This window comes from Bos indicus, chromosome 17 (assembly GCF_029378745.1).
Source record: "Bos indicus isolate NIAB-ARS_2022 breed Sahiwal x Tharparkar chromosome 17, NIAB-ARS_B.indTharparkar_mat_pri_1.0, whole genome shotgun sequence".
Classification (NCBI taxonomy): domain Eukaryota; kingdom Metazoa; phylum Chordata; class Mammalia; order Artiodactyla; family Bovidae; genus Bos; species Bos indicus.
In genome coordinates, this window is record NC_091776.1 from 40,817,330 (window position 1) to 40,842,476 (window position 25,147).

At 40.2% G+C, this 25,147-nt stretch overlaps 1 protein-coding gene across 9 annotated transcripts in view; it reads right to left on the reverse strand.

Annotated features, from left to right (window-relative positions):
* Nucleotides 1-25,147, reverse strand: part of TMEM144 (transmembrane protein 144) — a 69,084-nt gene that overhangs the window by 34,102 nt on the left and 9,835 nt on the right. For 2 of the 9 annotated variants that reach the window (XM_070769204.1, XM_070769205.1), the window contains exons 1-3: nucleotides 15,190-15,398; nucleotides 5,200-5,371; nucleotides 1,800-1,922 (exon numbers count right to left, since the gene is read on the reverse strand). In XM_070769204.1, coding sequence (XP_070625305.1) covers nucleotides 1,800-1,922; nucleotides 5,200-5,308 — 232 coding nt within the window. In that variant the 5' untranslated portion in view covers nucleotides 5,309-5,371; nucleotides 15,190-15,398. Of the gene's footprint in view, nucleotides 1-1,799; nucleotides 1,923-5,199; nucleotides 5,372-14,935; nucleotides 15,117-15,189; nucleotides 15,402-19,508; nucleotides 19,684-25,147 lie in introns of those variants that run through there. The other 7 variants (XM_070769200.1, XM_070769202.1, XM_070769198.1 and 4 more) reach the window with 7 other exon arrangements.

A 25,147-nucleotide genomic window follows, 5' to 3' on the forward strand; every position in this document is an offset into this window, starting at 1 on the left:
TGACTAGTTTCATGATTTCAGCTATCAGCTAGAGACACATGCTTCCAGCACTAGCCTGGACCTTCTCCAGAGCTTTAGTGCCAGTAAGAGATTACCGACCAGATGTCCCCCATTGTGGGAATATTAGGAACTTTAAACTAAAAAGGTTCCAAGCTGAAGTCATTTTCCCTCTCATCCATGTTCTTTTCCCTTTTCTCCTCATCCATTTCAATGATACTGTCACTCTCCTAATCACCTACAATAATATCTCTACATCACTGTTAACTCTTCCCCTTCCTCTACTAACCATATCCAGTCAGCTACTGTGCCCTACACTGTGAGATGGTTAGATAGCATCACTACATCAATGGACATGAGTCTGAGCAAACTCCAGGAGATAGTGGAAGACCCAGGAGCCTGGTGGGCTGCAGTTCATGGAGTCCCAAAGAGTCAGACACAACTTAGCAACCAAAGAAAAATACTGTGACCCACATCATCCCAGTCTGCAGCAGTTCTCAAATTAAACTTTTCCCACCAACTCCTTGGACCATAAAGAAGCCTGAGGGCCAAAGGACTGATGCTTTTGAACTGTGGTATTGGAGAAGACCCTTGACAGTTCCCTGGACTGCAAGGAGATCAAACCAATCCATCCTAAAGGAAATCAATTCTGAATAGTCATTGGAAGGACTGATGCTGAAGCTCCAATACTTTGGCCACCTGATGCTAAGAGCTTGACTCATTAGAAAAGACCCTGATGCTGGGAAAGATTGAAGGCGGGAGAAGAAGGGGACAACAGAGGATGAGATGGTTGGATGGCATCACCGACTCAACGGACATGAGTTTGTGTAAACTCCAGGAGATAGTGAAGGACAGGGAAGCCTGGCATGCTGCAGTCCATGGGGTCACAAACAGTCAGACACAACTGAATGACTGAACAACAACAACCAACTCCTGGTGTGAACAGCCGTGTGAATATAAATACTGAAGTGGTTGTCCAGATCTGCAGGATGAATGACTGGTCTCTCTGTTCCCCTCTCCTATTCAAAATGATGATCACAATCATACTAAAGTATACATGAGGTATAATAATTACAACTCTAGTGCAAATTTAACTCTTTTATCCTCCAACTCATCATCTTCACTAAATCACTTAATTCTGTAGAGATTCAAATTAAGTAGGTGCCCAATAAATTTTTAACATTTAAACATCTATTTGCTTTTAATCAAATTACCTCTAGAGATCCTTGATTTTCTTTGTTAAAGAAAAGAAAACTCCCCCAGGGATATATTAATAGAAGAAAAATATTACTGATAGGCCAAGCAAAGGCATAAACTGTAGCTATAAAATTTCAGGCAATAGTGATAAGGCAACAGAAGGAAGATTTTTGTTTGTTTTTGTTTTTCTGCCAGTGCTTTTGAAATGATACTGTGTTTGTGTTTGTCTACTTCTAAGCACAAGTCTTAAAAATGCTATTAGTAGAGAGGATTATTTAATAAGTATTTTCTGATAAACATGCTAGAGAAAGGGCAGAGCACTTATGCTTGAACAAATAGCAAGTGAAACATTTTTCCTATAATAATTTTATATAATAATATAAATATAATAATTTTGCTATAATAATTTTCTAGCAGGAACAAGAAAGAAATCATTAAAAGGAAAGAGTAAGGAAAAATATCTGAGTCAAAAATATGAACCAAAAATATTTATGGAGCATATAAATGAAAGAAATGAAATCATTAATTTCTAGTATCTATTGCCATTTCCTTCTATTATGATCATAGTATCAAATGATTAAAGGATAAGTTGTATCATACATTACCTGTTGCCCAAATGCAGCCCCCAACCATTGCAAAAGGCCAAAATTTAGGGCAATGTAGTATCAGATTTACCACCAAGGCAACCAACCATATGGCAGCACAAAGTACCCACTGGAGAAACATTCCTAGAAATAAAAAAAATCAGTGTCAGGGGCTCAACCTGATATAAGAAAATTAGTGCTTAGGAATATCAATGAGATATTATAATAACAGTCACAATTTTTTGAATACCTATATTCCAGATGCTTTACACCTCTATTATAACACCTGTAACTACTATGCATCATAATTAACCCTAGTTCAAAGACAGAGAAAACAAATCTGAGATGAAGCAACTTGTCCAAATAGCTAACAGTTTGTAAAACTAGAATTCCTCACTTGGCTCCAAGGCTTGTTCTACATTGTGCATTCCTGCTTAACAGGGATCAAGAATTTTCTGCCAAAGAGTAAGGGCAAGACCAAGTCAATATATTTTTATTCAGATGTCATACTTAGTGCCATTCCTGACCAAAGAGAATGGCATTAAGAATTTCAGAATAGCACAATAGTACTTTGAACCATTGGAGATCATATGAGTCACTCTGAGATAAACATAAAGTCCTTTATGGCCACGTGTAGGATCCATGAACTTGGAGTCCAGTGTCTGTTGTGAGGCAGACATTCCAGACCTGAGAATTAGCCTTTCTACTCCCCTTCCTATGCTCTTGGCTGCTGTCTGTCAGTTACTGGAAGGTCATGTGGTGATATGGGGTATATCTGTACCTTTCTGAGGCTCCGAAAGAAGGTTCAGGGATTAAAAGGACACAGAAACATCAACCTTGGAAGAAATACTAAGGTTGTTATAACTCAACATTATTTATAGCACTTTAGACTCTACAGGAAGATTTTTGCGTATTTCTACTCGGTCTCATGGTGGAGGAGAGAAAAACATCTGTTAACCTCTAAAATTAGGAACACAGAGATGAAAGGGCACTTCATTTTACAAGTCATTCATTTTACAAACGAGAAACTGAGAACAAACGAACTGATCAGGCTTCCCGGGATCACATGGTTCTTCTAAACCCCGAAAGCCAGGTCCTCTACCCTTTAGCATCTTTTTGTTCTTCTTTTAGTACTTTTTATTCCTGTTCTGACTCCAGTGGGAAAAAGAAGAAAGGCTATGGAAGGAAAGGATTTGCGACTCTATTGTCCAGGTAGTATAAAGACATGAGAAATTGGGGTGATAACACAATGCTTCTCACCAGACTTTCACCATAACATCTCTATTCCTTTTCCTGGCTTTAACAGGAAAAGCAAGTGGATAAAAACAAGTATTACTTCTCCTTCCTTGAATTCACATTACAGTCAATTCTATGAAAATGTGACATGTATGTTTCAAAAATCACTGCACTAGGTAAAATAATGTGATAAAACCCACAGAGCTCATGAGGGAAATGGGACTAAGGACAGAACACTTGAAAACTTCATTAAAAAAAAGGTATTAAAAAAGATAGGAAGGCTTCCCTGATGGTTCAGTACTAAAGAATCTGCCTGCCAATGCAAGAGACACAGGTCTGATCCCTGGTCCAGGAAGACCCCACATGCTTTGGAACAATTTAGCCGGTGTTCCATAGCTATTGCGGAGAAGGCAATGGCACCCTACTCCAGTACTCTTGCCTGGAAAATCCCATGGACAGAGGAGCCTGGTGGGCTGAAGTCCATGGGGTCGCTAAGAGTCGGACACGACTGAGCGACTTCCCTTTCACTTTTCACTTTCATGCATTGGAGAAGGAAATGGCAACCCACTCCAGTGTTCTTGCCTGGAGAATCCCAGGGATGGGGAGCCTGCTGGGCTGCCGTCTATGGGGTCGCACAGTGTTGGACACGACTGAAGCGACTTAGCAGCAGCAGCAGCAGCAGCAGCCACAACTATTGAGACTGTGCTCTAGGGCCCAAAAGCTGCAAATACTGAAGCCTGCACACCCTGGAGCCTGTGCTCCACAAAAGGAGAACACTGCAATGAGAAGTGCTCGCACCGCAACAAGGAGTAGCTCCCGCTGCTGCAACTATGGAAAAACCCACCCAGCAGCAAAGGCCCAGTGCTGTCAAAAATAAATAGATAAAATTATTTTTTAAAAAAGAAAGCCTAACAAAAAATGGTAGTATAGCTTTATACTGGTTAAGTGGTTAAGAAATTCACAAATTCTGTAATAAATATGGCACTTTACCTTGTAAAACACATGAAGTTTACTTAAGCAAATGAGTGTGAAAAGTGTTGTAACCCATGAATTACTGCAAAGGTTGGGAAGGTTTGAACACCAGATGTGGATGGGTGTGGTGGTTTGGGGCAGAGGGTGTGAGCACATTTTGTGCATTGCTATGCACCTTTATCCATCTGGCTGCAGTTTTCTATGTTCACATAAGGTGTGTCAGTCAAAATTGTGTATGAGCAAGCACAAAATTTGTGTTATGAGCAAACTGCTTCCTTTTATATCATGTGTTTTGGTTTTAAAAAGCAAGTATTATTACAGAACTGATTAACTTTCTTCCTTTGTAAACATAACTTTTGTCGCTGTAGTTGTTTAGCTCCTCTGTCCACAGGATTCTCCAGGCAAGAAGACTGCAGTGGGTTGCCATTTCCTTCTTCAGTGGATTTTCTCGGACCAGGGGTTGAATCTGAATCTACTGCCTTGGCAGATGGATTCTTTACCACTGAGCCACCAGGGAAGCCCATAAACATAGCAGGTATGGCTAAAAAGCTTCCTTCATCCTAGCTTTACCATGAAGCAGAATATTAAGGTTATCCTATACTGACTGGCTGGAGAAGGCAATGGCACCCCACTCCAGTACTCTTGCCTGGAAAATCCCATGGACAGAGGAGCCTGGTGGGCTGCAGTCCATGGGGTCGCTAAGAGTCAGACATGACTGAGCGACTTCCCTTTCACTTTTCACTTTAATGCATTGGAGAAGGAAAAGGCAACCCACTCCAGTGTTCTTGCCTGGAGAATCCCAGGGATGGGGGGAGCCTGGTGGGCTGCCGTCTATGGGGTCGCACAGAGTTGGACACGACTGAAGGGACTTAGCAGCAGCAGCAGCAGCATACTGACTGGCATCACTGACTCGATGGATGTGAGTCTGAGTGAACTCTGGGAGATGGTGATGGACAGGGAGGCCTGGTGTGCTGCAGTTCATGGGGTCGCAAAGAGTCGGACACGACTGAGCGACTGAACCTCACTGAACTGAACTGATACTGACTAGCACATAGATAACCTGGCATGGGCATTATCAACTGCTTTAAGCTCTATTCACTTGGCATCTGGCACAGCAAAATTCATTTTTACAGTTATCATTTAAAGAAGACCTAAACAGTGAACTTCATATTTAAAATGAACTTAAGGTTAACAATGAAGAAAACATAATTACCATCGCCAGTCTCATATTTTTTAAGTGGTACAAAGTTTGAGCCGAACAAAACGATGGCTACAATAGAAGCGATGAAACCAGTGGTAAGATCTGTGGCATTACTGCTCATGGCTCTGGTGCTGCCCAAGGGCAAGCTGATTCACTTTTGACTTGATCTTCTTTTCAAGAACTTCTGAAATAAAAGAAACAAAAATGAAATAATTAAGAAGTTGTGAATCTGTGAGCAAGTTATGATCAATACATGATACTATTAAGTTTTTCAAAAGTATGGTAAGATTCCTTCATCTAGATTAAAAACTTAGGACATTATGAATTTATGTCCACACCCCACATTAATTCATTTTCTTCTTTTATTTTGCCAACAAATATTTTCTGACTACTGACCTAAATAAAAATCAAACAGAAAAAACAAGCAAACTTTGTCTTCAGAGTTTGAAAAACCTAACTTCTTCCAAGATCCGGCTACAATTTGTATGATATTTTAGAGAAATTCTGTGTGGGTAGACTGGTATAATGAAGATTTGTGGACCAAAATTCTATTCATTTCAATTGGGTCTTGTGACAATTAAGTGACAGAGCACATGTGAAGACAGAAGGTACTATCAGTACCTTCTGAGCACAAGCTCTTCTGCTATTTGAAACACAAGCTTAAGGGCATATTTAAGTTGTATTGTTGCTACATACTCAGGATCCCCTAGAGGTAAAGTCATTTTCTTCATCAGTAGCACCCTTTCAGTGTGTAATAGTTCAAATAGTTCAGTTCATGAAACTATCTTTTGTGACTTAAAAAAAAAAACAACCCACCAGACACATAGAAGAATCTCCTACAGACCTCTTCAACAATCTCCTAAATCTCTTGAAGGTGGCCAACACGGTGGAGTGGGAAGACTCTGAACTCACTTCCTCTCATGGACACACCAAACTCACAATTATTTACAGAGAAACTATCAATGAAAGTGACCTGAATACTAACAGAAACAATCTTCTACAACTAAAGAAATAAAGAAGGAACCACAAGGGGATTTCCTGGTGGTCCAGTGGTTAAAACTCTGTGCTTCCACTGCAGGGGGCATGGGTTTGATCCTTGGTCAGGAAACTAAGATCCCACATACCATGAAGTGCAGCAAAAAAAAAAAAAAAAGAACCCAACAGGGATGGGAGGAAGGGTGGAGACACAGTAGAGTTGAGACCCATACCTGTTTGGAGGTGACCAAAAAAGAGTATGATAATCATAACTGCTGGGATTCTGCCAAGGTGAGGGGCCCAAGTCCCACACTGGGCTCCCCAGATTGAGGCTCCTGCATGGGGAAGAGGACTCCATGCTTTGGAGAGGACCCTTCCAGCTTTGAGGGCCAGAGAGACTTACATTTGGGAAACCCAGAAGGCTGCAGAAAACACAGACTCTGCTCTTAAGAGGACAGACACAAAATCTCACATGGTCCAAGACCAAAAGCAGAGATTGTCGTATGAAAGGAGCTGGCTCAGACCCCTTGCTAGTCTTAAAAAGTTGCCTGGTGAGGAAGGAGGCAACTAACACTCACTCTGGGGAATGCAGATGTTGACAACAGCCATTTTGGGGACTTCAGTCTGCCTGGAAGATGCTGGAAAGCATCATTTTGAAATCCTTCCACTAACCCGGCCTCACCCAAAGGCCTGCTGGCACCATTCCTGTGATGACCCAGGCCAAGCAACCAGCAAGGCAGGGACATAGCCTAACCCACTAGCAGACCAGTAGCAGCCACAGGTAGGCCCCCGCTTAGTCCCCAGTATTCCCAGGACTTGACCCTGCCTAGTGACACCAGCACTGGGACCACCAGGACCTGGCCCTGCCCACTGGCAAGTCCTGACTAGCTCCAGAACCTCTTGGCTTGCAGCTAGCTACCACAGGACTTGACTCAGCATTAGGGGGTCCTAGAGCTAGTCCTAGCCCACCAGTAGAACATGTGAGATTTTGCATTCACCTTTTAAAAGCAAAGTCTATTTCCACCAGCGCAGAACACTGGCTCCATGACCTCCTGGTCCACTTCAGTCAGCTGCATTAGGACCTGGTCTCACCAACCAGCAGGTGGGCAGCAGCCCTGGGATGACCTGGGCCCCATAGCCAGCCATGCTGGGACTTGGCCCCTCGTACCAGTGGCTAGCAGTCTATGCACTAGGCAGGGCCGCAAGCAACTGATTTGAGGGCCAGCCACACCTAGCAGTGTACCCACAGTAGTTGGCTCCAACACAACAGAAGGGCTCATGCAGTCCATATAGGGGGCACCACTAGAGCTCTGGTGATCAGAGAGGAGTGTCATGCTGGGATGCATAGGGATGTCTACTATTTATGGCTACTTTTCCAAGATCAGAAAATATAGCCAACTTACCTAATACGGAGTAACAAAAACAAAGAACTGGAAAAGTGAGGTGACAGAGGAATAGTTTCAAAATAAAAAAACAAGATAAAACTAAACAAGAAAAGCTAAGTGAAGTGAAGAAAGAAATTTACCCAATGAAGAGTTCAGGTAATGATCATAAAGATACTCAAGGAACTTAAGAATGGATGAAACAATAGGAATTTTAACAGTGAGCTAGAAAATCTGAAGAACCAGAGAGAGGTGAAGAATACAACAACTGATATAAAAAGTACACTAGAGAAAAATAACAGTTGATAATTAGATGTTACATGGGAAGGGATCAGCTAACTGGAAGACAGAGTAGTGGAAATCACCAAAGCTGAACAGAAAGAAAAAATTTAGAAAACTAAGGATAGTTTAAGAGATCCTTGGGACAACATCAAGCATCTAACATTCACATTGGGCTCGGTCACTTCAGTCGTGTCTGACTCTTTGCAACGTTATAGACTGTAGACCCTCAGGCTCCTCTGTCCATGGGATTCTCCAAGCAAGAATACTGGAGGGGGTTGCCATGCCATCCTTTAGGGGATCTTCCTGACCTAGGAATCAAATCCACACCTCTTATGTCTCCTGCATTGCAGGCAGCTTCTTTACCTCTGAGCTACCAGAGAAGCCCAGTACTCACATTAAGCGGTGCCAGAATGAGAAGACAGAGAAAAAGGGTAGGAAAAGTTATTTGAAAAAATAAAAGTTGAAATTTACAAACAGCTCACGTAGCTCAATATGAAAAAAAAAATCAAAAAAGTGGGCAGAATACCTATAATATGATCCAGCAATCCTGGGCAGAGAAAAATGTGGTTCAAAAGTATACAGGCACTGCAATGTTCACTAAAACACTATTTACAAAAGTCAAGATATGGAGGCAACCACCAACAAATGAAAGGATAAAGAAGACGTGATATGTATACACAAAGGAAGATTACTCAGCCATAATAAGAATGAAATAATGCATTTGCAGCAACATGGATGGACGTGGAGATTATCATACTAAGTGAAGTAAGTCAGACAAAGACAAATATCATACGGTATTCCTTATATATTCAATCTAAAAAAAAACTGATACAAATGAGCTTATTTACAAAACAGAAAGAGACTCACAGACTTAGAGAACAAACTTATAGTTACCAAGGGAGGAAGGTGGAAGAGGAGGAATAGTTAGGGAGTTTGAGATTGATAGGTATACATTGCTCTCTTTAAAATAGATAACCAACAAGGGCCTACTGTAAAAAAAAAATAAAGAATAATAATAATAGCTGAAACTTTCTACAACCTTGGAAAAGAAACAGAAATCCAGATCCAGTAAGCAAAAACATCCCAAACAAGATCAATTCAGAGAGGTCCACACTAAGACACAGTAAAAATTAAAGATAGAGAATATTAAAAGCAGCAAGGAAAAAGCAAGTAGTTACATACAAGAGAACTCCCATAAGACTGTCAGCTAACTTTTCAGCAGGAACTTTGCAGGCCACAGGGAGTGGCATGATATATTTTAAGTGATGAAAGCAAGATGGCTTTATTCCAGGGATGCAAGGATATGTCAATATCTGCAAATCAATCAGCATGATACACGACATTAACAAATTGAAGCATAAAAACCATGATCATCTCAATAGATGCAGAAAAAGTTTTTGACAAAATTCAATATCCATTTATGATAAAAAAAACTCTCAAGAAAGTGGATAGAGAGGGAGCAAATCTTAACATAATAACAGCCATATATGATGAACCTGGGGCTTCTCTGGTGGCTCAATGTTAAAGATCCGCCTGCCAGAGCAGGCGACACAAGAGATTCAAGTTTGATCCCTGGGTCACAAAGATCCCCTGGAGAAGGAAATGGCAACCCACTCCAGTATTATTGTCTGGAAAATTCCACAGATAGAGAAGCCTGGTGGGCTATAGTCCATGGGATTGCAAAGAGTTGAACACGACTGAGCACACCTACACACTCAACTAGGTGGTGGTATGTGCAGCAGGCATGGGCATGAGGAGCCTACGGCTAATACCACTCAACGGTGAAAACCTGAAATCATTTCCTTTAAGAATAGGAGCAAGACAAAAGATGCCCCCTGTCATCCCTTTTATTGAATGCAGTATTGGAAGTCCTAGCCCTGGCATTGTGGACAAAAAAAGAAATAAAGGGAATACAAATTGGAAAGAAAGATGTAAAACTGTCACTGTTTGCAGATTACATGATAATATCTATGCTGCTGCTGCTGCTGCTGCTAAGTTGCTTCAGTTGTGTCCGACTGTGCGACCCTATGGACAGCAGCCCACCAGGCTTCTCTGTCCATGGGATATTCTAGGCAAGAATACTGGAGTGGGTTGCCGTTTCCTTCTCTAAAAATGCATCAAAAACGTGAGAACTAGTATATGAATTCAGTAAAGCTGCAGGGTACAAAATTAAAATATAGAAACCTGTTGCGTTTCTGTACACTAGTAATGAACTATCAGAGAGAGAAATTAATTAAACAATCCCATTTACAATAGCATCAAAAAGAATAAAATCTCTGGGAATAAATTTAACCACAGAGGTTAAAGATCTGTACTTGGAAAACTATAAGACACTGATAAAATTGAAGATGACACAAACAGAAGTATATACCATGCTCATGTATTAAAAGACTTAATGTTGTTAAAATGACCATACTACCCTGTGCAATCTACAAATTTCATACAATTCCTGTCAAAACAGCATGGCATTTTTCACAGAAGTGGAACAAATAATTGTAAATGTGTATGGAAACACAAAAGACCACAAATAGCCAAAATGATCTTGAGAAAGAACAAAGTTTGAGTTATTATGCTCCCTGATTTCATACCACTAAGCTACAGTAATCAAAACCATATGGTATAGGCACAAAACTGGCATACAGATCAATGGAACAGAATAGAGAGCCCAGAAATAAATCTACAAACACATAGTAAACTAATTTATGACAAAGGAGGCAAGAATATACAATGGGGAAAAGAAAACCTTTTTGATAAATGGTGTTGGGTAAACTGGACAGCTACATGAAAAAGAAATATCAAATAATGGTGTTGTGTACCTGGAAATAATAGTGATATAAGTCAACAAAGCCAGTGGAGGTGATGGAATTCCAGTTGAGCTATTTCAAATCCTGAAAGATGATGCTGTGAAACTGCTGCACCCAATATGCCAGCAAATTTGGAAAACTCAGCAGTGGCCACAGGACTGGAAAAGGTCAGTTTTCATTCCAATCCCAAAGAAAGGTAATGCCAAAGAATGCTCAAATTATCGCACAATTGCACTCATCTCGCATGCTAGTAAAGTAATGCTCAAAATTCTCCAAGCCAGGCTTCAGTAATACGTGAACCGTGAACTTCCAGATATTCAAGCTGGTTTTAGAAAAGGCAGAGGAACCAGAGATCAAATTGCCAACATCTGCTCGATCATGGAAAAAGCAAGAAAGTTCCAGAAAAAGATCTATTTCTGCTTTACTATGTCAAAGCCTTTGACTGTGTGGATCATAAAAAACTGTGGAAAATTCTGAAAGAGATGGGAATACCAGACCACCTGACCTGCCTCTTGAGAAACGTATATGCAGGTCAGGAAGCAACAGTTAGAACTGGACATGGAACAACTGACTGATTCCAAATAGGAAAAGGAGTACATCAAGGCTATATATTGTCACCCTGCTTATTTAACTTCTATGCATATACATCATGAGAAACGCTGGGCTGGAAGAAGCACAAGCTGGAATCAAGATTGCCGGGAGAAATATCAATAACCTCAGATATGCAGATGACACCACCCTTATGGCAGAAAGTGAAGAGGAACTAAAAAGCCTCTTGATGAAAGTGAAAGAGGAGGGTGAAAAAATTGGCTTAAAGCTCAACATTCAGAAAACAAAGATCATGGCATCTGGTCCCATCACTTCATGGGAAATAGATGGGGAAATAGTGGAAACAGTATCAGACTTTATTTTTTGGGGCTCCAAAATCACTGCAGATGGTGATTGCAGCCATGAAATTAAAAGACACTTACTCCTTGGAAGGAAAGTTATGACCAACCTAGATAGCATATTCAAAAGCAGAGACATTACTTTGCCAACAAAGGTCCATCTAGTCAAGGCTATGGTTTTTCCTGTGGTCATGTATCGATGTGAGAGTTGGACTGTGAAGAAAGCTGAGCACCAAAGAATTGATGCTTTTGAATTCTGGTGTTGGAGAAGACACTTGAGAGTCCCTTGGACTGCAAGGAGATCCAACCAGTCCATTCTGAAGGAGATCAGCCCTGGGATTTCTTTGGAAGGAATGATGCTAAAGCTGAAACTCCAATACTTTGGCCACCTCATGTGAAGACTTGACTCATTGGAAAAGACTCTGATACTGGGAGGGATTGGGGGCAGGAAGAAAAGGGGACGACAGAGGATGAGATGGCTGGATGGCATCACCAACTCGATGGACATATGTTTGAGTGAACTCTGGGAGTTGGTGATGGACAGGGAGGCCTGGCTTGCTGCAATTCATAGGGTCGCAAAGAGTCGGACACAACTGAGTGACTGAACTGAACCGAACTGATAGGTCAACTATACCTTTATTTTAAAAAAATTAGCCACTGGGAAGAAATATGTCCAAACAGCAAAGACAGTCACCCCTGGAGGGTAGGGATTATGAGTGAATTGTAAACTTTTACTCGATGGTTTTATGTGTTTCTAGTAGAACATATGGGCTCCCCTGGTAGCTGAGCTGGTAAGGAATCCGCCTGCAATGCAGGAGGCCTGGGTTAGATCCCTGGGTTGGGAAGATCCCCTGGAGAAGGGAATGGCTACCCACTCCAGTATTCTGGCCTGGAGAATTCCATGGACTGTATAATCCATGGGGTCACAAAGAGTCGGACACAACTGAGCGGTATAATAGAACATATATTGCTTATAAAATGAGAAACAAAACAATGTCATTAAGAATGAAAAAAATTAATCTCTTAAATCCCTTCAAGAGTAATGTTCTTGAAAAATACCTTAAGGACTATCTGAAAATCCAAGGTCAGCAGTTATGTCCTGCACGATACTATAACTGGCCACTAGAATAAAGGGACAGAGAAGGTGATGGCACCCCACTCCAGTACTCTTGCCTAGAAAATCCCATGGACAGAGAGGCCTGGTAGGCTGCAGTCCATGGGGTCGCGAAGAGTCGGGTACGACTGAGCGACTTCACTTTCACTTTTCACTTTCATGCATTGGAGAAGGAAATGGCAACCCACTCCAGTGTTCTTGCCTGGAGAATCCCAGGGATGGGGGAGCCTAGTGGGCTGCTGTCCATGGGGTCGCACAGAGTCGGACACAACTGAAGCGACTTAGCAGCAGCAGCAGAATAAAGGGAAGCAGCTAACTAGCTGTCTGTGCAATCGGGTAGCCATGGGTCACATAAGGATAACTACATTTTCATTAAAATCAATTAAATGTAGCAAAAGAAAAAAATTCAATTCCTTAGTTAAATTAACTACATTTCAAGTGCTCAATGGCCACATAGAGCCAGAAGCTATCACAATGGACAGTGCAGAATGTATTTAGAACATTCCTATCACTGCAGAAAGTTCTACTGGACAGCACTCCTAAGCTTATTAAAAAGCTCTGGTTTACTATGAAGAAAAGGATCAAAACTCAAAGAGCCAAGAACCAGACATTTTTCACAAGATAATATCTGGAAAAGGTTATTGAACATAATTCACTTTTTTAGCTATAAAAGCTACATGAGAAAAATACAACAGTCATTTTATCACAAGAGGTAACCAGAGTCATGCCACAATACCACTCTGAAATCATATTTGGCACACTGACCTTTTGTTTCACTCACTTCTGTATATAAATCCTCTGGAATGTAATTTAAAACAATCCACCTCTTTCCCCCCCAAATTTAATATATAGTGATATTTTTCTATGAATATGTAATGAATAAAGCATTTTATATATCTAAAATCACTTTTATTATTTTATTTTACAATAATAAACATTTACTTTCAAGGTGTTTCATTTTGTTCATTGTCAAAGAACAATGCTCTTTGCAGAGAATATTTTATATACAACTATCTACAACATATCTTCTTTGGTATTATTAAAGATAGTTTAACCCCAGACAGGGATAACTTCAATACTGATCAATAAATTTTAGTAAGAAAACTATCTATTTGAGATTTTGTATGCTTTCTTAAAATGAAACAAAATGCCGGTAAGACAATATCCTCCATGAGGATGTAGTTGAGAAAGAGGTGCTGACATATTTAACACTGACAGAGTAAAAAAACTGCAATAAAAATACTACAAATCTCATCGTTAGATGCAAAGAAATTTTCAGCCCTGTGGCTTCCATCAGTGGCTTACATGAGTTTGGTTCAAAGATCAAGGTGGTGGATTGTTGCTAAAATATCAGAGAGGCAATAGTTCAGAGAAACTGGAGATATTCAGGAAGGATATCACAGGACTAAAGACACATGATTACTTTCAGCTAAGAAAGCAATTTTTTTTCCCATTTTAACTAAACTCAAGGAAGCTGGGGGGTGGTGGATCCTTTATAAGCACATTGCAAAGAGAATGCCCACCCTTAAAAAATAGCAAAGTGAGCAAAAAGATGGTTCTATTGAAGAATATTGAAAGCCCCAAACTGCTCAGATTTCCTTGAAAGAATAACCTGGTATGCTAATCACAGTGGATACACTGCATTTTGACTGCTGGGTGAACATTAACCGGAGTTACTTAGTTATTGCGGGCAGATGCAGTCAAATGAAGTTTACTGCATGCGCCTCTGGCACATTGCAGAAAGCATGTGATCTAATCTCATCGTGGGTTGACAATGTTTATTATCTTTAAAGAAGAGTCTATTCTTTCTAAATCAATGACATTTTTGTGGAAAAGAAAACACCACTTTAGCACATTACTCCCAGGTTTTTTTGGTGCAAACCTACCGAGTTAACAAGGCTCAAACTTTTAATTATAATGTTTAATTTAAATAATTGAAAATATTTAAATTAACATACTCTCGACTAAAGTAGTTTTTGAATGGCTATCTACTGATATATTGTTAAACCATATTTATTTATTTTTGTTCTAGTACTTTTGATTTACTGAATAGTACTTCTTGAAATCTCTCATGGTAATTTAAACTTTTTCCTCTAAATCTCTCCTAGCAATTGAAAGCTTTTCCTCTAATTCTCTCCTAACAATTTAAACGTCTATAGAGACCTTTTTTTGGCTAGTCTTTTGTACGCTCTGATCAATTTTGCTTGCTCCACTTCACCTAAGATTTCGGTTTTAGTTTCATGTTAATTTCCTCAAATATGCGCCGGTGTCTTGGCTAACATTAGCAGTGTTGAATTTACTTACTCTGAGACTTTTTTTTGTTTTGTTTTTTTATTTCAATCAGGAGCATGTTTTAAAAAATCATCAAACACTCCCCTGTCCAGCTGCCCGGGTTTCCTTAAGTTGCTGTCCCCACGCTGCTTGGTGCTCCGGGTTGGGCTGAAATCCCCTGGCGCTCTGCAGCGGCACAGCCGCCTCCCCTACGCAGATGCCGAACAAGCACCGCCTTACTCTTCCGGTGCCCAGCCAGCCTGGACTTCCTGCGAGACCTTCCTTACCTGTTCACCTGCAGAAAGAGAGGGCAGGGCTCCTGCACCCACGTTCCCAGGCTCGTCTGAACTCCTTTCCTTCCCGGGAGGCAATGACCTGCACACCTGGCCGCAGAGGACCGAGAAGAACTTAACAAAGGAGATCCCGGACCTGCGGGGCGTTAGGCTGGGAAACACCTTCCTCCAGCTGCCGGGCGGTGCGGGTCACGTGACTTTGTTGTGCGGTCAACTGACCGCTTGTCAATCAACCAGCAAACTTGAAAGGCTTTTGTGTTTTCTAAAACGTGATTGTTTTAGGGAACTCAAAGTGTCATCCTCACTAAATCTCCCAGAGCATGGTATGATCGGTACTATTAATGGATAAAAGGACAAGGAATTTCACAACTGTTAAAGATTATCTAAAGCTGTGTTTTCTTTTTTACAGAATGTGAAGAAATTCATCTGAACCACCAATGTCACTAATATCTCTTGTAACATCACAAGATTTTACTTGACATCACCACCCTTTATAAAAGCTCCCAGACCATTTATCTGTATATTTATTGGGTCTGTTTTGAGGAGCAGGTGAGAACACATCTTCTAGACTCAAGCTTGGCTGCCCATCACAGTCTCTGGGGAGATTTTCTGTTTTGTTTCGTTTTTTAAAAAGACTAATACCTGGGGGGTTTCCTGGTGGCTCAGTGGAGAGGAGTCCACCTGCCAGTGCAGGAGACATGGGTTTGCTCCCTGGTGAGGGAAGATCCCACGTGCCATGGAGCAACTAATTCTGTGCACCACAACTACTGAAGCTGTGCTCTAGAGCCTGGGAGCTGCAGCTACTGAAGCCTGCCCTGCGCCTACAGCTTGCATTCTGCAACAAGAGAAGCCACTACAAGAAGTCCCCGCTCACTGCATCTAGAGAAAAAGCCTGCGTGCAGCAACAAAGACCCAGGGCAGCCAAATTAAAAACAACAACTAATACCTGGACCCCGCTCCAGGCCAACTGAAATATAATCTCTACAAGTGTGATTGGGACGTATTTTCTTTTAAAATTTCCTTCAGGTCAGTCTAATGTGAAGCCAGGATTGAGAATCCCATTCTAGACCAATAGTTGTGAAATGTGGTTGAATTACCCAGAGAATGGGTCACTAAGCATCTTAGTGACATCTTGATTTAGATTTTGAGAAACACGGCTCTAGTCCCCCACTGTCAGAGATGTGACCACAAGCTGAATTTAGCTATTTAAATTTAAATTAAGATAAAAAATTCAGTACAAGTAGCCACATGTGTGGATTACAGACCATTTCTATTCCTGCAGAAGTGTCTAGTGGAGAGCACTGTCCTGGACTGTCTGTCCTGGGGATCAGCCGTGACTTGTGCACAGTCTACCCTCGTGAGGATTCCAGAATAGCAAGGGACAGAGCTATGAACACACAGGTTCGGAAAGAGGAAGTTCAAGGAAGGCCTCTCTGAGGAAGTGACTTTGCACTGAGACATTTCAACGGTTGGTAATGGTTGTGGAGTTACAATGAGAAACCCTAACGACAGTTCAAAGACAAAGGAAACCCTGGAAGGAGGTCTTGTTTTAAATATCAATCACATTCATAAGCTATCATTGTAATTAAGCAGATGGGAAGGTAAAGTGTCATCCCATTTAAAGAATTAAAGAAGCTAAGGCTTTTCACTTCAGAGAAAGAACAAATTCAACAGTTCAGAAAAACTGTGGAGAAATAAGTTCCCCTTTCCACATATCCATACTCACAGACACACACATATACAACCGCTCTCTCTTCCAAAAATACAGAGCCTAAATACAACCTAGAATTGCTTCTTTTTGTGATTACAAAAGACTTCAGCGGATGATCACATGGTTAGGTCTTGCTCCAGGTTCACTGAGAAACAGACTCCCATTGTTGTGAATTCCCTAAAATCTGAGTATGAGTTAGGGACTGAGTCAGGCTTCAGGACACATTATGGAATATCGCTCTCCAGGGCTTTTTATGTCAGGCTGCAGATACACCTGAAACATGGACAATCCAATGATTTTTTCAAGTTGTTTCATGTGCATTAATGCCTGAGCATGAAGTTTTGTGTTGAAGGAGTCTTGGTAACCTCTAGAAGATGTGGCTTACCTTCACCTTCTGACCCTTTATCTTGGCAAAGTCATTCATTCTCTCTCAACTTCAGTTTTCTAGTATGTAAAATGCCAATAATAAGACCTGTGTACTTTGCCCTTGTGAAATGAAATTCATATTTTATGGCAAGACAGGGATTCCCACATAGTTTAGGGGTAAAGAATCCATTCTCTTGCCATTGCAGGAGACCCAGGAGACCTGGGTTTGATCCCTGGATCAGAAAGATCCCTTGGAGAAGGAAATGGCAACCCACTCCAGTATTCTTGCCTGGAAAATCCCATGGATTGAGGAACCTAGCAGGCTAAAATCCATAAAGTCACAAAGAGTCGTACATGACTAAGTTGCACTCACATACACGTACATGGGAAGATAAAAATTTAAACATAAAATTTCTCCTCTGACCATTGACTGCTCTGCATTCTGCATTGTGGATGTGCATTATGCATGGACCAGACCTCCCAAATCAGCAAGAATACTTCAGTTCAGTTCAGTTCAGTTCAGTCCAGTCTCTTTGCGATTTCATGGACTGCAGCACGCCAGGCCCCCCTGTCCATCACCAACTCCTGGAATTTACTCAAACTCATGTCCATCAAGTCGGTGATGCCATCCAACCACCTCATCCTCTGTCGTCCCCTTCTCCTCTCGCCTTCAGTCTTTCCCAGCATCAGGGTCTTTTCAAATGAGTCAGTTCTTCGCATCAGGTGGCCAAAGTATTGGAGCTTCAGCCTCAACATCAGTCCTTCCAATGAATATTAAGGACTGATTTCCTTTAGGATTGACTGGTTGGATCTCCTTGCAGTCCAAGGGACTCTCAAGTCTTCTCCAACACCACAGTTCAAAACAACAATTCTTCAGCACTAAGCTTTCTTTATAGTCCAACTCTCACGTCCATACATGACTACTGGAAAAACCATAGCACTGACTAGACAGACTTTTGTTGGCAAAGTAACGTCTCTGCTTTTTAATAAGCTGTCTAACTTTTCTTCCAAGAAGCAAGTGTCTTTTAATTTCATGGCTGCAGTCACCATCTGCTATGATTTTGGAGCCCCCAAAATAAAGTCTCTCAATGTTTCCACTGTTTCCTCATCTATTTGCCATGAAGTGATGGGACCAGAGGCCATGATTTTACTTTTCTGTATGTTGAGTTTTAAGCCACGTTTTTCACTCTCCTCTTTCATTTTCATCAAGAGGCTCTTTAGTTCTTCACTTTCTGCCATAAGGGTGTTGTCATCTGAGTGTCTGAAGTTACTGATAGTTCTCCAGGCAATCTTGATTCCAGCTTGTGCTTCATCCAGCCCAGCATTTCTCATGATGTACTCTTCATATAAGTTAAATAAGCAGGGTGACAATATACAGCCTTGACGTACTCCTTTCCTGATTTGGAACCAGTCTGTTATTCCATGTCCAGTTCTAACTGTTGCTTCCTGGCCCGCATACAGATTTCTCAAGAGGCAGGTCAGGTGGTCTGTTATTTCCATCTCTTTCAGATTTTTCCACAGTTTGCAGTGATCCACACAATCAAAGGCGTTGGTGTAGTCAATAAAGCAGAAGTAGATATTTTTCTGAAACTCTCTTGCCTTTTTGATGATCCAGCGGATGTTGGCAATTTGGTCTCTGGTTCCTCTGCCTTTTCTAAAACCAGCTTGAACATCTGGAATTTCACAGTTCATGTACTGCTGAAGCCTGGCTTGAAGAATTTTGAGCATTACCTTACTAGCATGTAAGATGAGTGCAGTTGTGCAGTAGTTTGAGCATTCTTTGGAATACTTGCTCAATCATAAAGAGTAACATTTTTCCAGCATTGATAAGACAACTTCTTAAAAGATAACATTCTTCTCAATCTTGTAAAGGGTCACGTAATCTACTATGATAATGTTTAGTCTGGATATGCAAACTGTAAAATGTCATTTGATATATAGCTCTCTGTCTCAAAAAGCTTACACAACTGTGCCTTAACTTCTGAGATGCTCTTCCTGGTTATAATCCTCAAATTTGGCTCAAATAAAAATTTTTCTTTCTTTCTTTGATTGACTGATTAATTTTCCATCCACACCCTGTTGTGTGGTCAAAAGATATAATGGATATAAAATATTATTATTATGACTTTTGGTTTCTGCTCTGACATATGAAGATCTTGAAAACTGTCACTACTGCCACCACAATAAGAAAAAAGTTGGACCAACTGAAAATCAGTGATTCTTTTTACAAACTTACCTGAGAAGTGAGGTCACTGGACAAATTACCTCTCTGGAAACTGACTCAGACAATCCCAGCTGACTAGGAGCAGAAGCCACTGTCGCCAGTCACAGATAGGGGCAGTAATCGGAGGACAGCTTGAGACCAGTGTGAACTTGACTGAGAGTGCAAAACCCTGAGGCAGTAGGATTTAGGCTTAGGTCAACACCCACACTTACATGATTTTTACCTTGAGGAGCCCTACCGGTTTTTCCTGTGAAGATAAGAGAGGAATTCCCTCTTGGGTCGGGCAAGGAGGAGGAGCAATAGCTTTGAAATGCACATAGAGCTTCCTGTCCCTGAAACAAAGGCTGCGTGAACACTCAGTTGCTCAGCCATGTCCCACTCTTTTGTGACCCCATGAATTGTAGCCCGCCAGGCTCCTCTGTCCATGGGATTTCCCGGGCAAGAATACTGGTGTGGGTTGCCATTTCCTTCTCCAGGGAATCTTCCCCACCCAGGGATCGAACCGGCATCCCTTGCATCTCCTGCAGTGGCAGTTGGATTCTTTACCACTTAACCACTTGGGAAGTTGAAACAAAGCTAGTCTACAAGGGTCATTTCTGTATCAGAGCTCTATCTGACCTCGAGGGAGGATAATTAGACAACTTCTGCTCCTTCAAGCCTATCTCATGTGAGGAGAAAAAGAACTGCTGGTTCCCACTTGGATATTTGAAGATTTTGCAAGTTGTCATGCCTGTCATCACAAGAAAGCTGAACAACTATTCATAGCCCAGGGATTCCAGCTCGCTAAAAATGGAGATTTAATCCCAAGATTATAGAATGCATCCCCTTCCCAATTCCTTATGATCGTATTAAAAGTTTTCCAGTTACAGCAGCAGTGGATTATAACTGAGAGCTGCAGGACACAGACACAGTTCAGGAAGAAGTTTCTAAGGAAACAAAAGAGCAGACAAAACAAACGTCATTAAAGGAAAGTGAAACCTCTGCTCACCAAATATTAAACGCAGCTTAACTCGTGGCCATTTTGACATAAAAGCTCACACTAAAGACTTGCTTATCTCATTATGCCTGGCTTGTAAAAAAATTGCAACACATGCTGAAAGGTGAGCAGTCTGAAAAAATAAAGCAAGCATAAGAAGCAGACTTGAAATTGGTAGAGGTTTTGAAATTATCAGAGTGGGAACTTAAAATACTTACAATTAATATGCTAAGAGGTTTACTGGAGAAATTAGACAATATGAAAGAACAGGTGTGTAATATATGCAGAGAAATAAAAAACTCTAAGAATCAAAAGAAACTGCTAGAAAATAAAGCACTGAAATAGAAATGAAGAACACTTTTCACAGCTGAGAAATAATCCATGAACTTGAATATATGTCAATAGAAAGATCTCAAATTTCAGTATAAAAACAGATTTTTTTAAAAAAAGAACAATATTCAAGAACTATGAAAAACTACAAAAAAAGTGTTAAATATAGGTAATGTGAATACCAAACAGAAAAGAAAGGATATGAATATTTGAAGTAATAGTGCCTGAAAATTTTCCAGAATTGATGGCAGATACCAAACCAGAGACTCACGAAATTCAGAAAACACCAAATAGGATAAATACAAAATTATCTACTTGTCAGTATATCATATTCAAATTGCAGAATGTCAGACAAAGAAAGAAAAATACTGAAAAAAGCTGGAGGAGAAAATTACCTTACCCATGGCAAAGCAAGAATAGAATTACATCAGATATCTCTCTTCAGAAACCAGGCAAATGAGTGGAATGGAACATTTAGAGTGCTGAAAGAAAAATCCGCCAATGCATAATTCTGAATCCAGTTAATTAATTATCCTTCAAAAGAGAAGAGGAAATAGACTTTTTCAGACCCCCCCCCCAAAAAAAAAGGAGGGGGGAATCTTTCACTACTAGATCTACCTTGGAAGAAATGTTAAAGTAAGTTCTTCATAGACAAGAAAATGATATAGTCAGAAACTTTGATCTACATGAAGAAAGGTAGAACATGAGAAAGAGAATAAACAAAAGTAAAAATAAGATTTTTATTCTTAATTGATCTAATAGATAACTTCAAAATAATAATAGCAACAATATATTTGATACAGACAGAGTGAAGGGACAAAGTAGGTGATTATATTGTTAATTCCACTAGGGGGTTGTAATTAAAAAAAAAAAATGTATATATATAAGACCCCTGTAAGTTAATGATCATTCAAGAAAACAAGTTTGCTAAACCACAAAACCAACCATATTTGCTTAGCAATAAAACCATGCAGTGGAAGCATGAGACATGCCCCAAAACAATAAAGCAATGGTGCAAGAGGATCGCATACTGCCCAGTGTGCTCAGTAAGTTAATGATCTCTGTGACATGCTGCCTGCACACATACAAAACAATAATCTCTGGAACTAGCTTGACCATGTAGGGACAAGGAAACTTCCTGCTCAACCTGGAGGAGAAACTGCCAACTCAAGAGAGACAAATAAGGTCTTCTCCCTCTCCACTTTTCCTTTGATTATAAAACTGTAGCCCAGTAGGTTCTCAGAGCATAGCATTTCTTGCCCACCTGCTTGTAAGCCTCACAAGCATTCTATTCCAATACATCACTTCTTACCTACCACTTTGCTCTCATTGAATTCTTTACACTGGGACATAAAGGACTATGGTAACGAAGTTCTTTGGAGCACTCCTGAAATGACACTTAAAGATTTCACATTGGGTGATTATAGCTTGTTGGTAAGTGAAATGAATGACAGTGTTATAAGAGATAGGAAGGAGGAGCTGCAAATAATTTATAATAAAGAAATTGCATTACCTGTGAAGAGGTATAGTGTTATTTGAAAGTGGATTTAGATTAGTTATAATTGTACTGTATACTCAGGCAATTCTTAAAATAATTGTGCAGAAAGTATAATTAATATGCTAAGAGAGGAGAGAAAATGGAATCACATAAGTCCTTAATTAAAACTAAAAAAAGCAGAAAGGGGGAGGGAAGAAAAAAGAAAACAAAGCACAAAGGCAATAAGTAGAAAAAAGTTTATGGTAGATAACAATCTACCTCTATCAATCATCACTTTAAATGTGAGTTGTTTAAATACACCAAAGAAAAAATAAAGACTGACAGAGTGAATAAAATATAGGACTCAATCACATATTGTTTACAAGAAACCAACTTTAATTATAAAGACACAGATGAAAAAGGATAAAGATACACTACGGTAACACTGATCAGAAGAAAGTTGGATTAACCATTTTAATTTCTGACAAAGCTGACTTCAGAACAAGGAAATTTTTAAGGATATATAATGGTAAAGGGCCATCTCACCAAGATGACATGACAATCCTCTGTCTGCATCTCACAGTACAGCATTGAAGTATATGAGGCAAAGACAGATAAAACTGCAGCGAGAAGGAGACTTAAATGCACTATTATAGGTGGAGTCTTCAGCAACTCTCTATTGGTAATTGACAGATTCAGCAGGCATAAAATCAATGAGGATATAGTTGAATTGAATGCCGCCATCATCATCTGGGTCTAACTGTCAGTTGTATATTTCACCCAATCTGAGGAGACAATGCATAAAACACTAACCTTATACAGAAAGTCCTTCAAGCTCGCATAAACCATTAACCAGAATAGGCTACATCCTAGGCTGCACAGCACGTCTCAACACATTTAAAAGAATAAGTATCATACAAAGTACTGAGAGAGTTAAAGCTTAAGGCCCTTTAAGGAGGAGGTGAACATTCTTGCTCATGCTTTCCTTAAGCCTTGTGCAGCAAGGTATCTTGCCTGAGAACTGGCCTTTCTTTAGATCTGGAACTAATGATCACACAACACAATGTATTATTCATGGAAATGGTTTTTTATGTTAATGATCATAATTGTAACAGATCTTGCCTGGGAACCTGTTTCTCCATACGTGTACCCCTGATTACACAATAGTATATCTCACCCAGAGACGTTGCCCAGAACCGTTCTCTCTGGCTAATCTCGTACTAAAGTTATCTCAGGATGTATGCCTTGGGAAAAGGTCTGGTGGAACTCTTACAACCTTGAAGTATTCTTTTTATCTATTATCAGCAGCTAGTTAAGAAGTATATAAGGTTGTGCTTAAACTAGTGAGGCAGATACTCTCCTGCCCCCTTCTGATGTCTATGTCAGAAGCTTTCTCTGTCCTGTCACTTTAAATAAATTTTTGCACACAAAGCTCTGAGTGACTGAGACCTGTCTTTGGTCCCAGAATTAAATCTTTTCCTTCAGAGACCATGAATCCAGTAGCTATCAGTATGCTCTCAGAGCACAATAAAATTAAGTTACAAATAAATATGGAAAACATACAACACATTTCTAAATAACTCATGGATCAAAGAAGTGCTCTCAAAATAAAATTTATTTCAAGCTTAATGAAAATACTGCTTATCAAGCTTATGGGATGCAGTGAAAGCAATATATATAGAGGAAAATTTATAGCACCTAATACATACATTAGAAAAGAAATATCTAAAATCAACAATTTAAGTTTCCATAAGAGGAAACTAGAAATAGAAGAGCAAAATAAGTGCAAAGTAAGAAGAAGAAGAAGAAGAAAAAATAGAAATCAATGAAATTGAAAACAGGAAAACATTAGAGAAAATAAAAGTAGCAACTATTTATTTGAAAAGATAAAATATATAAATTTCTAGCTGAGGCTAACTAAAGAAAAAAATACACAAATTACTGATACTAGAAATGAAAGTGAGGACAACACTACTTATCCCACGCTTCAGTCGTGTCCGACTCTGTGCGACCCCATAGATGGCAGCCCACTAGGCTCCCCTGTCCCTGGGATTCTCCAGGCAAGAATACTGGAGTGGGTTGCCATTTCCTTCTCCAATGCATGAAAGTGAAAAGTGAAAGTGAAGTCGCTCAGTCGTGCCCGACTCTTAGCGACCCCATGGACTGCAGCCTACCAGGCTCCTCCATCCATGGGATTTTCCAGGTAAGAGTACTGGAGTGGGGTGCCATTGCCTTCTCTGATAAACAGTCCTATGGCCATACATTTGATAACCCAGATTAAATGGACCAATCTGTAAAAAGACATAATTGCCAAAATTCAAATAAAGTACACAATTTGCATAAGAAATGTTATGCAAAGAAACTGAATCAGTAATAACATTTCAAAACAGAAAGCACCAAGCCCAGAAAAGTTCACAGGTGAATTCTACCAACATTTAAGGAAGAAATGTATATCTATTATCTATACTCTTTCAGAAAATAGAAACAGAAAAACACTTCCTAACTCATTCTATGAGGCTTAGATCAGTTCAGTCGCTCAGTTGTGTCCAACTCTTTTCGACCCCATGAATTGCAGCACGCCAGACCTCCCTGTCCATCACCAACTCCTGGAATTCACCCAAACCCATGTCCATCGAGTCGGTGATGCCATCCAATCATCTCATGCTCTGTTGTCCCCTTCTCCTCCTGTCCTCAATCTTTCCCAGCATCAGAGTCTTTTCAAATGAGTCAGATCTTCACATGAGGTGGCCAAAGTATTGGAGTTTCAGCTTCAACATCAGTCCTTTCAATGAACATCCAGGACTGATTTCCTTTAGGATGGATTGGTTGGATCTCCTTGCAGTCCAAGGGACTCTCAAGAGTCTTCTC